The sequence below is a fragment of the Anguilla anguilla genome, chromosome 7 (genome assembly GCF_013347855.1).
Source record: "Anguilla anguilla isolate fAngAng1 chromosome 7, fAngAng1.pri, whole genome shotgun sequence".
Lineage (NCBI taxonomy): Eukaryota > Metazoa > Chordata > Actinopteri > Anguilliformes > Anguillidae > Anguilla > Anguilla anguilla.
In genome coordinates this window covers 25,411,977-25,425,381 of record NC_049207.1, presented here as the reverse complement: position 1 = coordinate 25,425,381, position 13,405 = coordinate 25,411,977, and the positions used below count along the sequence as shown (strand labels likewise).

The 13,405-nt window shown below is 49.5% G+C and overlaps 1 protein-coding gene across 17 annotated transcripts in view; it reads right to left on the bottom strand.

The window, feature by feature from the left end:
• The window catches only part of LOC118231501 (nuclear factor 1 B-type), a 143,976-nt gene that overhangs the window by 44,231 nt on the left and 86,340 nt on the right, over window positions 1-13,405 (bottom strand). For 15 of the 17 annotated variants that reach the window (XM_035425327.1, XM_035425326.1, XM_035425338.1 and 12 more), the window contains exons 3-4: window positions 6,922-6,975; window positions 275-343 (exon numbers count right to left, since the gene is read on the bottom strand). In XM_035425327.1, the coding sequence (XP_035281218.1) occupies window positions 275-343; window positions 6,922-6,975 (123 nt within the window). The remainder of the gene's footprint in view (window positions 1-274; window positions 344-6,921; window positions 6,976-13,405) is intronic. The other 2 variants (XM_035425330.1, XM_035425339.1) reach the window with 1 other exon arrangement.

The following is a 13,405-nucleotide window of genomic DNA, read 5'->3' as shown; positions in this document are numbered from 1 at the left end:
TGTCGAGGGTATTACAGGCCCAGCTATAATGTGCCGCAATTCCTGGCACACTGCTAACCCTGCAGATAACCCTCCTCTACCTCAGCACACAATTCAGCACACCGCACGCACGCACACACACACATACTCAGTGTATATGTAGATCCTAGGCCCAGTTGGACAGTTGGGGGCTGACCACAGTGTTTACAGACTCTGGGTTCAAGTTGAAGTGAGGGAGGACACTTGCCCCCAAAAAGACCCCCCCCCCCCTCCCCCCCTTCCCTCCCACACTTACTTCTGGAAACTCTCACCAACTCAGAAACAGTGAAGACTCCTGATTTGATGAAGCTGTCTTCCAAGTAACCTGTGGAAAACCAATAGAGAAGCAGATAGAGAAAGAGAGGGGGGGAGGGGGGGGGAGAGTAACTGGTTAGGTACACAATCGTTAAGCTGAAAGATTCCCCAGAGACAACAGGGCTTTGCCCGATGCTGACATGTGGGTCTGTGAATCGATCATCAGGGGAGTGCTTTACATGCTTCACCTTCTCAAGAGCTAATCCACAGGAATTACAGCAGTCACACTGATCTCCAATTCAGACGCCAGCACACGAGAACGACGCGGAAATCAAAAAGCAGGTTCCGCAGTGTCGATGAGTTACTTAAAAATGTGCGTCGCCCTTTTCGTTTACTGAAACAATCAGATAATTAAGTGCAGCAACCTCGCCCATTACTGACACCTCGTAATGCCCAAGAGGTCACAAAGAGAGATGATTAGAGTGATTAGAGTGAACACCGTCAAAACAATGAAGAGAATGCTGTTTAATTCAATTCAGTTTGTACAGGGCTTTTTATAATGTGAGCATCACAAAGACACTCTATTGCAGTGGTGTCAAACTCGTTGCCATGGAGGGCCGTGTGTATGCAGGTTTTCATTCCAGCCTCAGATCTTGATTATATAATTAGTTAAATTATTTGCTGAATTAGGGATGCAGGTTTGTGCACAATGGTGACCCGACGTCTATGGTGACGTCTTATATTATATATATGTATTTTCTTATATTCTGTGCTTCAATGCAGTTAAACACATATGGCTGAATGAGTAATTGGACTCAATTAAGGCAGCATTAATTGGTTGGAATGAAAACCTGCATACACACGGCCCTCCATGGCAACGAGTTTGACACCACTGCTCTATTGGAAAAATATGCAATTTGTCCAGTTCTCCGTAGCAGAGGGCAATGGGTTTGTGGGGTGGTGGGGTGTTTAGGGGCGGGGCTTGCCCAGCTGAGGGCTTTGTAACATTAATTCTGGAATGTCGTCAATGAGCCAAATGACGTTCCATTATTAATAGCATAAAGGAGACCTGCCAATATTAAAATTTCACAGACATCAATTTCACAGATTATCTTGGCCAACAATTATGACATACGATATTATCTCAATAATTATGGAAATAAGTTCAGTCTTATACTTAAATGACTCAAAAAACACAAATTAGCAAAATACCAATCAGAAAACGAGTTCTAAAAACAGGTTTTATCATAAAATGTAAAAACGATAACATTTTGGCCTTGCAAATAACTCATTTTAATGAATTAACAGAATCCAGAAAACCATTTTTTTAACAAAATGACGTGTGACTTATTGAAGTAAATGTCAACATTTTGGCCTGCATTAACCAAACAACCATGTGGCTTATCCTGAAAAAATGTAAACATTTTGGCCTGCTTTAAAAAATAAAAAATAAAAAAAACTTTTCAGCAAAAACAGGTGCATGCTTGGGCTATTCAGATCTGAAGAATTTAGAAACTTGGGACCTGGCCCTCTTTGACGGGGGAAAAGCTCTGTTTGATGTGACGTCATCTCGTGCTGTGGGACTGTGTGGCCTCCGCATTTCGCCACGGTACAGTGAAATTAGGAATAAGAAGTGCTGCTCCTCGGCCCATATCCGGTTATTACTCTTCTTCCGCAGTTTAATAGGCGGTTTTACCAATTTCGGTAATGACTGCGATATAAATTTATTACGATTAAATTACGTTACATTACAGGCATTTAGTAGACACTCTTATCCAGAGCGACTTTCAAAACTTTTTTTTTTTTTTTTTTACACATTTACATTGTATCCATCCAATACAATTACACTGTATTCTACAGCTGGAGATATACTGAAGCAATGCAGGTTAAGGACCTTGCTCGAGGGTACAACGGCAGTTGTCCTAGCGGGGAATCGAACCTGCGACCTTTAGGTTACAAGACCAACTCCTTACCCATAATACTACACTGCCGCCCTTAAATAACCATTAATTTTTTCACCTAGACATAGCAGCATCGATTATCGCCCCATCCCTAGCACAAAGTATTTTCACTTGAGGCAGATCTCCACCGGACAGGACATACTGTGCGTCCGGCCTTGGCTTCTCTTTCCGAACCATCAGAACTATGTCTGGAGCGGGGGGTCTGGGGAGGTCCGTTTCGGGAAATGAATCATAATTCAACCGCCGATTGAAAATCCTCAAAAAGAGCATGAGGGAAAAATTGATCTCAGTTAACTTCCTGAACTAGACCGAGGTAGGCCCGAGAACAATGGATTAGAGGAGGTGATGTGGGGGGGGATGTGTCTCAGGCCCACTTCCTGTCACCTGACCTTCCCACAATGGCGCACGCGGCGCGGAGCCAGCGGCGCTGATGGGCTTCCAAAGCCGTGAGTCACCCGCCCGCCGTCGTGTTTTACTTGGCAGGGATTCACAAGGACCGCCATTTTTTTTTTTTTTTTTTTTTTTAAATAAATAAATTAAATAAAAATGACGGTCCGGCTGTTTTGCTTCTTAGCCCGCTGCCTCGCTGTGGCGTGGAGGCAAAACACCGAGCGAGTTGGCGAGTCAGCTGTCAAATGATCTCTAACGATGACGACGCTGACGGCTGACGAGCCGTTTTAACGTCGGTCCCCCCCCCCCCCCCCCAGGTGAAGGCCGAGGAAGCCAGGGACTGTCTGCGGCACGCTAAGACACCCTCCAATGCTTTCCCCTCGGGGCCAAGTTCCAGGCTCCCTCCCCCCTCCCCCCTGCGTGGAGCCGTTTGACGCGGGCTTCTGGTGGGCCGCCCTAATTAGCAGGAGGCAGTAGCGTTATTAGCCATGGGCGTCAGAGAGAGAGAGAGAGAGAGAGAGAGCGGAACGGGTTTGTTGGAGCACGTCGAAGAACGGGAACGCGTTGCGGGCCTGCTCCTCTCCTCACTGCATCGACTTGTCAGGAACTAAAGGGCTAAAATCACCAGGGAAACGCACCGTTTCAGTGCCCTTACGAGTATGAGCACTTGAACAGGACAAAGAAGTGCTCTGACAGATATAGGACACGGTGTTGCCAATCAGACCTGACGCAGTGCATAACAGGCCTAAGGCCTACAGCAGGCCCAAAAATATTCAGTCCGTAACATAGCCGGTGTGGAAAGCGTGCAACAGGCCCAGATAATGTCGAGTGTCTAACGCGTCCAGAGGGCGGTAAATGTATACCAGGGCCAGAGTAAGTTACAGTAAGTGTGTAACAGGGCTAGTGTTAAGTGTGTAACATGCCCAGAGTGTTAAATGTTACAGGTCCAGAGTCTGGTAAGTGTGTAACAGGTCCAGAGTGTAGTAACTCTATTACAGGCCCAGAGTTTGTTAAGTGTGTAACAGGCCCAGAGTGTGTTAAGTGAGTATCAAATCACTGGGAAAACTGACCCCATCAAAAACCGCTCTGGGAGTTATTTGAGTGACTCTCGTTTAGTTTCAGAGGACCTACAGTGGGCAGGAGAAGAGCAGGCAGAATTCAGGGCCTGTTTTCTTCACCTCTTTTTAGAACTCCACCTGACCAGCTCCTCGACTCCAGCGGCTTTCGCGCGTAGAGGCGAGGGGTGGCGGGAGGGCCGGGCCGGGCGGTAATCGTCTCACGAGGTGAGAGAAGAGGGCTCGGGCGGGTTTAGGAGCCCTCGTGTCAGCACTCGACGCTGTTTCCTGTCTGTTAAGCTGTTCTGTTCCTCACCTCACCTCCAAACACCACCGACGCCCAACCCCCCCTCAACCTGCCCTTGGGTGCCTAAAAAGCACCTGTGCGTCAAGCGCTAAGCTGACCGCTTCGTGACCCTGCCGCCACCTCGTCCGCGACCCGGTCTGGCCAGGATAATCCCGCCCAGGCCCAATTCCCCAGGTCCGGGGGGCTGGCTCCCCTGTCTGCAGGGCCACAAAGACTAGCATTCTGCCTCCCCCTGTCCATGCCCTCCCTCAGATTCCCTTACGATTGACCGGCATGGCCGCGCAGGGGTACAGCGCGGTCAGGCCGAAGGAACCAACGTAAAACGTAAATCAAAATTAAGAACATCCACTACGCCGGAGATCCTCTTTTTTTTAAAAGCTATTAAAATACGTACAGTACAGACTGATTATAATTTTAAAAATATTAATTATTATTGGTAATCCGTAATATAATAAATAATAATCATTATCATCATTATCATTATAATTATCTCTCGTGTCTCTCTCTCTCTCAGCAGCAGTGAGGAGCACACCATCAGTCCCATACAGTCGCACACTGCCCGCGTATAGTACAGCTCAGCCTCTCTTCTCTACAGCAGGGTCTGTACCAGCCTGACACACAGGACCAGTTTCCCAGGCTCCTCGCTCACTGAGGGGTGGGGGGGGTGATGTTCCCTGTTTGTTCTCCACGCACCACCAGGGGGTCAGAGAACTTAACCTCCCGGTAATCCACCCTCCCCTGCCGGAGGCCCCAGTGCTGCTGGGGTACAGCTGACTACCAGAGAGAGAGAGCCACAGGATTACAGAAGAGAGAGCGTCAAAATTACAGCACAGAGAGAGCGACAGAATTACAGAATAGAGAGAGTGACAGGATTACAGCACAGAGAGCGACAGAATTACAGCATAGAGAGAGCGACAGAATTACAGCACAGAGAGAGTGACAGGATTACAGCACAGAGAGCGACAGAATTACAGCATAGAGAGAGTGACAGAATTACAGCACAGAGAGTGACAGAATTACAGCACAGAGAGTGACAGAATTACAGCACAGAGAGCGACAGAATTACAGCATAGAGAGAGTGACAGAATTACAGCACAGAGAGCGACAGGATTACAGCACAGAGAGTGACAGAATTACAGCACAGAGAGAGCGACATAATTACAGCACAGAGAGCGACAGAATTACAGCACAGAGAGCGACAGAATTACAGCACAGAGAGAGTGACAGAATTACAGCACAGAGAGCGACAGAATTACAGCACAGAGAGCGACAGAATTACAGCATAGAGAGAGTGACAGAATTACAGCATAGAGAGAGTGACAGAATTACAGCACAGAGAGCGACAGAATTACAGCACAGATAGTGACAGAATTACAGCACAGAGAGAGCGACAGAATTACAGCACAGAGCGACAGAATTACAGCACAGAGAGCGACAGAATTACAGCACAGAGAGAGCGACAGAATTATAGCACAGAGAGCGACAGAATTACAGCACAGAGAGAGCGACAGAATTACAGCACAGAGAGCGACAGAATTACAGCACAGAGAGCGACAGAATTACAGCACAGAGCGACAGAATTACAGCACAGAGAGCGACAGAATTACAGCACAGAGAGAGTGACAGAATTACAGAAGACAGAGCGACAGAATTATAGCACAGAGAGAGTGACAGAATTACAGCACAGAGAGCGACAGAATTACAGCATAGAGAGTGACAGAATTACAGCACAGAGAGCGACAGAATTACAGCACAGAGAGAGTGACAGAATTACAGAAGACATAGCGACAGAATTATAGCACAGAGAGAGTGACAGAATTACAGCACAGAGCGACAGATTTACAGCATAGAGAGTGACAGAATTACAGCACAGAGAGGGACAGAATTACAGGACAGAGAGCGACAGAATTACAGGACAGAGAGCGGCAGAATTACATCACAGAGAGAGCGACAGAATTACAGGACAGAGTGAGCGACGGAATTACAGCACAGAGAGCAACAGAATTACAGCACACAGAGAGCAACAGAATTAGAGCACAGAGAGCGACAGAATTACAGCACAGAGAGAGCGACAGAATTACAGACAAGACAGCGTCAAAATTGCAGGACAGAGAGAACAACAGGATTACAGCACAGACAGACAATATTACAGCAACGAGACAGCGACAAATTTACAGCACAGAGACAGCGACAGATTTACAGCACAGAGAGACAGTGACAGATTTACAGCACAGAGAGACAGTGACAGATTTACAGCACAGAGAGACAGTGACAGATTTACAGCACAGAGAGACAGTGACAGAATTATAACACAGAGACAGTGACAGAATTACAGCAGAGAGAAAGAGAGAGACAGTGACAGAATTACAGCACAGAAAGTGAGAGAGACAGTGAGAAATTACAGCAGAGAGAGAGACAGGAATACAGCACACTCAGAGCACGCTCTCCCGATGCTGCATCGCATCACCTCCAAGGGCGGCAGCGCGGACAGAGCAGTCAAATTCAGCCGCCGAATCGCGCGGTGCCCAATGAACCACGGTGCCCAGTGTTTCATAACACCGATGATTTGCAGATGAACCCAAACCCGGGTTCAGCGGCTTCATGGATTTTGTGCCACAGGCTACAGTGAGCACTAAACGCTCCGCTCCCTAACGTCAGCCGCACAGAAAACTCTTAAACGGCACTCTAAATAGAGGCGGGTCATTTCCCTCGGGTCCAGAGAATATGGGGGAGGACAGGCGTGCAGGTTAAAATGGGAGTGGGCTCTGTTGGACTGGCATAGCCAACCACTGAAACAAGACAGAAGGGTGTTTGTATGGTTTGTATGAGTGAGTGAGTGAGTGAGTGAGTAAGTGAGTGAGTGAGCGTGTGTGTGTGTGTGTGTGTGTGTGTTTGTGTGCGTGTGTGTGTACTGTAGGTGCACTGGTACACACACCTGGAGGGTTTTTGCCAGGCTCATTGTTACTGGGACTTCCTGACTGCTGGGAGTCTGAAATGAAAGAAAACCAGAGAGGAATTAGCACACAAAATCCGGCTGCGCAGACGCACCACGGCTGCGCATTCACAGTCCAGCTGCGCAGACACACGCTCCGACCGCGCAGACACACGCTCCGACTGCGCAGACACATGCTCCGCCTCTTTACAGAACCCAGCTCTGACGTCCGTTCAAGAGGGCGAGCGTTAGCTAACGTTCACAATCACATTAAAACTTTTTTTTCTGTTCGCCGCGAACGTCAGCTAACGTCACCGAACGGTTCGAAAAGGCAGCGTGTCGCAAACGAAAACGACCGCTGGCAGGAAAGACACCGAGAGAACAAAGGCTGCCCCTTTCGTCCTGAAACGTGAGCGAAAAGTTAAATCGCCATATCGAGGGATGACTTCCTGGGCGTGTCGCTCGACTCTGCTGACCTGTTCGTTAGCTGCGCTGCGCGTCGATACGGAGCGTACTCGTACAACATCTGTCACGTCAGGACCGCTATCGGCGAAGTACTCTAACATCGCGGAAGCCACCGCGAAAACGGCCCTCCGTTTAGACGCATCCATTTTTATTAAAAATGCGTTGGCGGCGAACTAAAAGGAACGTTCGTTTAAAATCGTTCAACATTAACCGTTCGCCGCAAACGTAGTTTGGCAAGAATGTTCATCATCTTGAACACACGTCTGTTCTTCCTACCTCTGAACGAGGCCTGAACCCCTTCTTTTCTCTCACACACACACATACACACACACACACACACACACACACACCAAGAGAGGGAGAAAGGGAGAAAGAGAGAGGGAAAAAGAAAGAGAGAGACTGATTGATTGTTATTATCATAAGTGCTTTGGCAATATGTATTTTAAAATATGCCATGCCAATAAAGAATTTGAATTTAACTGAACTGAGAGAGAGAGAGAGAGAGAGAGAGAGAGAGAGAGGAGGTAAAACAAGCTGTCAGACACATCGGCGTTCTCATCCTTCACACAAAAGGAGAGGGAGCACCCGGGTGTTCGGGGGTACACCCTCCCCCCACCCCCATCTCCCATGCTTCAGAGAGAAGCGGTGGGGCCACCAAGGTTCATAAAGAAAATTCCAGAACAATGGCGTTTCAAAAAAAAAAAAAAATGTAATCACATTTTTTTTTTTTCCTAAATGAATGGAATTTTCCCTGACCTCACTCGACGTTCGGCTGTGACTGCGCGTGATCGATGTCACCTCGGCTCACCTCGGAGAGGACGGCGGCGCGTTTGCATCTGCGTCACGAGGGCGTGCGAACGCATTAGCTACATTAACTGGTCCGACTGGATCTTCAATGCAAACAGCCCCGCTCTCATTTCTCCTCTCTCTCTCTAGCGCTGCAACAAACCCACCTACCCGGCCTCTTTTACCGTGCCGCTGAGCACAAAATGGGTAATGACCTGAAAATTATGTTTAAGATGAAGTCGCACACACGCACACCTGCGTGCACCCTCTCTCCTCCACATCCATCCATCAGCCCCCTTAACTGGCTCTGTGACTGGGAGCCCCAGACAGGAGAAGGAGTGTGTGGGGGGGGGGGGGGGGGGGGAAGGCGGAAGGGGGTTCCCTTCTCCTCTCCATCAACTCATGGCTTTATTGTGATTGAACAAGTAACGACAACAAAAGCCCAGCTGGCTGGGTGATTAAACCGCCATGTTTCAGGCACCATCTTGTGATGCAGATTGCTGTCACTGAAAGGGGGGGGGGGGCACCTGTACAACCTCTGGGGGGGGGGGGGGGGGGGGCGGGCAGTTTCTGAGCGAAGCGAGGTAGGCCTTTACTTGGAACTGGACACAGATGAGTCGTCCACTAGGTCTGGCAGAATCAACTGGCTGAAAATCGACTAATCGGAATACACCTGAAAAAAAAAAAACTTAGGGTTCTCACAACAAACGTGTTTGGGAAAGCCTCTACTCTCTGCTGAAACAGGTGAAGCGAATGGGAGTTAACCATGAGAAATAAGCGCACAGGTGTGTGGTCGCCACACCTGAGTTTACCTGGTACAACCTTTGCCTCCCAGGAAAGCACCCTGAGAAAAGCTGCGCGTGGTGAATGGATCCGCTGTGCACCTGCAGCCACATTCCTCACAGGCATTCCTGAGGGCCCTGCTGACGGGCGGCGCCCAGGTACAGCACACGGCCGTTAAACAGACCTCCCTACACATAGCCCTGCTAGCATAGACCTCCCCGCACATAGCCTGGCTACCATAAACATCTCTGCACATAGCCCTGCTAGCACAGACCTCCCTACACATAGCCCGGCTAGCAGAGACCTCCCAGCACATAGACTGGCTACCGTAAAGCCCTGCTATCATAAACACCCCTACACGTAGTTCTGCTACTATAGACCTCCCTACACATAGCCCTGCACGCACAGACCTCCCTGCGCAAAGCCTGCTAGCACAGACCAATCTGCACAGAGCCTGCTAGCATAGACCTCCCTGCACAGAGCCAGCTAGGATAGTATAGACCTCCCTGCACAGAGCCTGTTAGCATAGACCTCCCTGCACAGAGCCTGCTAGCATATACCTCCCTGCACAGAGCCAGCTAGGATAGTATAGACCTCCCTGCACAGAGCCTGTTAGCATAGACCTCCCTGCGCAAAGCCTGCTAGCATACTATAGACCTCCCTGCACATAACCTGCTAGCACAGACCAATCTGCACAGAGCCTGCTAGCATAGACCTCCCTGCACAGAGCCAGCTAGGATAGTATAGACCTCCCTGCACAGAGCCTGTTAGCATAGACCTCCCTGCACAGAGCCTGCTAGCATATACCTCCCTGCACAGAGCCAGCTAGGATAGTATAGACCTCCCTGCACAGAGCCTGCTAGTACATATATACCAGCTCATTGCCAAAAACCCTAATGCTGTCAGTTTTAAAGGGGAAGCAGCCCCTTTGTTTCCTGCCCGCTGCCTTATCCGCACCCGGCTCGATAAAATCCCACCCGTGCCATAAAGCCGTAAACGCCGCCGAGCCTCAGCAGCCGAACGGATCGGCAGAGAGCGGCAGAGAGCGGCTTCGCCGGCCGCTTTTCCTCTGATCTCGCCGGCCTAGTTCCCGAAGATTTACGAGCCGGCGCGTCGTTCGAGGCCAGTCAAGAGGGGTCAGTCAACCGCTCAAAGGGTTCAAAGTGCTCAATCCTGAAAGCCAGACTAATTGGCATTTAAGCAGGGTCAAAAGATCACGGTCAGGGTCATATTTTTCCTTTACAGGGAAAAGTGCCACTCCGAGCAGAGCCGCCGTTAAGACAGCGGTGAAGGTACGCATCTAGACTGCAGCTGAACGGCTGTCAGGCAGAGAGAATAAGCGCTATCACGAAATGAACAACAATTACAGTTGCTCAGAGTTGCGAGACTGAACTAAACAAAGGAACCTCACATCCGCACTTAGGAAAACAACAGAACGTGTAGTTAAGGGGGTGTAAATCCTGACAGCTTGTGGAGTGCTGAACAAATATGACTACGGCTTCACCTGAACCTAGGAGCACCTGCTATTCTGGGAGAACAGCAGCGTCGATGAGAGGGGGTTCTATGTTACTGTGTGGAAAGACAGTGGCCCTGGGGTGACCCTTCCCCTGGTAAGACCTTGAGATGGGGCCCCCGGGGGTCCAATGCACCGGGTCTGCTGTGGTTATGAGGGCCTCTGTGACACAGGAGTGGCTCGTATGAGTTGCACCCCATGCAAGAAATCCCCCAGAAAACACCACCCGAAATAAAACCCCACACACATCACAGCCCCCCCCCCCACAACCCCAGCGTTACACCCAATGCCACAGTCAGTGTACCTGTTACACTGCCCCCACTGGACAGACAGGGTAGTGCACCACAATGCACATTCAATGGAATACAAGACACAAAACTCTCCACAGTAAAACAAGACAAAAACATGGCAAAGGAATGCAAGAATGAAACAGAAAAAGGAAGAAGGCGTGATCTTTTTTCCAGTACTATTCCAAGTCCTTCTTTTTAAATAACAACAGGGGACAGAGGAAAAAAGTGGGAGTGGAAGGTATGGCAAACAGCCCTGTGACAGGGCCGAGGAATGTTATTAGCACGTTAGCCTGCATGTGGCATCTGGTGGTGACTGACAGGGCCTCTGAACTGACTGTGACTGACTGAGAAAAGACTGCAGAGTTCAAACGCAAAGAAATGTATAAATCTATGTCAAAGCAGCGATTTCATGAATATATCATTATTATATCATTGTTTCTATGCCTTCACTGCAAACAAAATGTTCAACACATTCCATTAGATATATCAGACACAAGTTACAGCGCTGGAGGAAGTTTACTCATTTTAGTCACTAAATTTAGATGTACTCGGTTGTAAAAAGACCAAAAACAACATCCAAGAGCAGCCTCACCTTTCTTTTATAAACCATTCTTGGCTAATCTCCCAGAGGGCATTTCTCCATGATGCGTGTCACTCTGACGTGTCGCACTCCACTCTGGGGTAACGGCGTGACGCAGACTCCAGGACTCCAGGACGCATTAGCGCCCGGCTAATACGTCCCGGGAAGACCCGGGGCTTATTCTGTCCCACGGCACGGAGCCTGGGCGTCTCGGACAGCCGGGCCGAGCGCTTTAAGAGATTACTGCGCGCCGAGCGCTCGCCCAGCCTGCCTCGGAAGGCGCAACTTTGTTTTGGAAGAGTATCGGGACGATGACCTCATGAGACACTCAAGAGAAGTGGGGTTAATGCAGGTATTAGATTAAGTTAAATGCAGGGACTCTTAATCCGATCTCTGTTTCGCGAGGTAACTCCAGCGGCATCTCTAATTGGATTGGCACTAACCGCTCCGGGGTGCCAGCGTGCTCTTCTGTGTTAATAGGGACTAATATCCATTTCCCACCGTAGAGCTGGAACCAGGCTAGCTCAACACGCTCCTTTCCCACCATAGAGCTGGAACCAGGCTAGCTCAACACACTCCTTTCCCACCATAGAGCTAGAACCAGGCTAGCTCAACACACTCCTTTCCCACCACAGAGCTGGAACCAGGCTAGCTCAACACGCTCCTTTCCCACCATAGAGCTAGAACCAGGCTAGCTCAACACACTTCTTTCCCACCACAGAGCTAGAACCAGGCTAGCTCAACGCACTCCTTTCCCAGCACAGAGCTGGAACCAGGCTAGCTCAACATACTCCTTTCCCACCATTGAGCTGGAACCAGGCTGGCTCATTAGACCCCTTTCCCACCACTGAGCTGGAACCAGGCTAGCTCAACACACTCCTTTCCCACCACAGAGCAGGAACCAGGCTAGCTCAACATACTCCTTTCCCACCATTGAGCTGGAACCAGGCTGGCTCATTAGACCCCTTTCCCACCACTGAGCTGGAACCAGGCTAGCTCAACATAGGCTACTCCTTTCCCACCATTGAGCTGGAACCAGGCCGGCTCATTAGACCCCTTTCCCACCACTGAGCTGGAACCAGGCTAGCTCAACATACTCCTTTCCCACCATTGAGCTGGAACCAGGCCGGCTCATTAGACCCCTTTCCCACTGTAAAGCTTGTTTTCAATTCTTGTATTAGTCATGCCGAAGCCACGGTAGGTCAGCCAAATTACGTTATTGACATGCTCCGTGTTCATATAATAGCTGGTTCTAGCCTGCTGAGTAAACAGCATATCTTATCGGGTTCCACTGTCAAAAAAAGATAAGAAAGTGAAATGGAGATAGGAGCAAAGCATGCTGGTATTTGAGGGCAAAGTAAGTGATCACGGCTGAATACAGTGCGCCTCGGACTGATGAGGCGGCGTGTCGAGACCCCAGCGTCGCGTGAGGCTGTCCACGCGGCTCCGGCGGCTGTGTGTGAGGCAACGGCAAGCTAACGGCTAATCACGCTGCGCCCGGTCAGCTTGAGCTACAAGCCTGGCTCTGGCTCTGGCTCCACAGGCAGAGGAAAGGGCATGAGCAATGCGATGATGTCATCTGGAATGGAGATTAGGGTCGGGGGGGGGGGGGGGAGGCCAAGCAGGGATAAAGAGGGGGGGAGAGAGAGAGAAAGAAAGAAAGAAAGAAAGAAAGAAAGAGAAAGAGGCAGACCGACGACCAAAAGCACAGCAGAGGCAAGTGTTTGGCCTCTCTGATTTTAGGCAGCACTTTGCCTTCTGCAAATAATTACTCAGCTGCTCGGGCTGCTGGGAGTGCAGCCACAGTGGACTAGCTCCCTTATCTGAACCCTCACCCCCCCCCCCCCCCCACCCCCTACAACAACACGGTGCTTATCAAAGACAGAGAAGGACAGAAAGAAGGAGAGAAGGACAGACAGAGAGGAGGGCAGCGGTATATTTAACAAAGACAACAACCTGTTAAAACAAAATAAAACAACGTAACAGGAACGGCACTTTGTCCTGGTGAGGGCGGTGTTGTTTTTTTCACTTATCGTTGTATTTTACTTGTTTAGAATTTCGTTTTTTGCA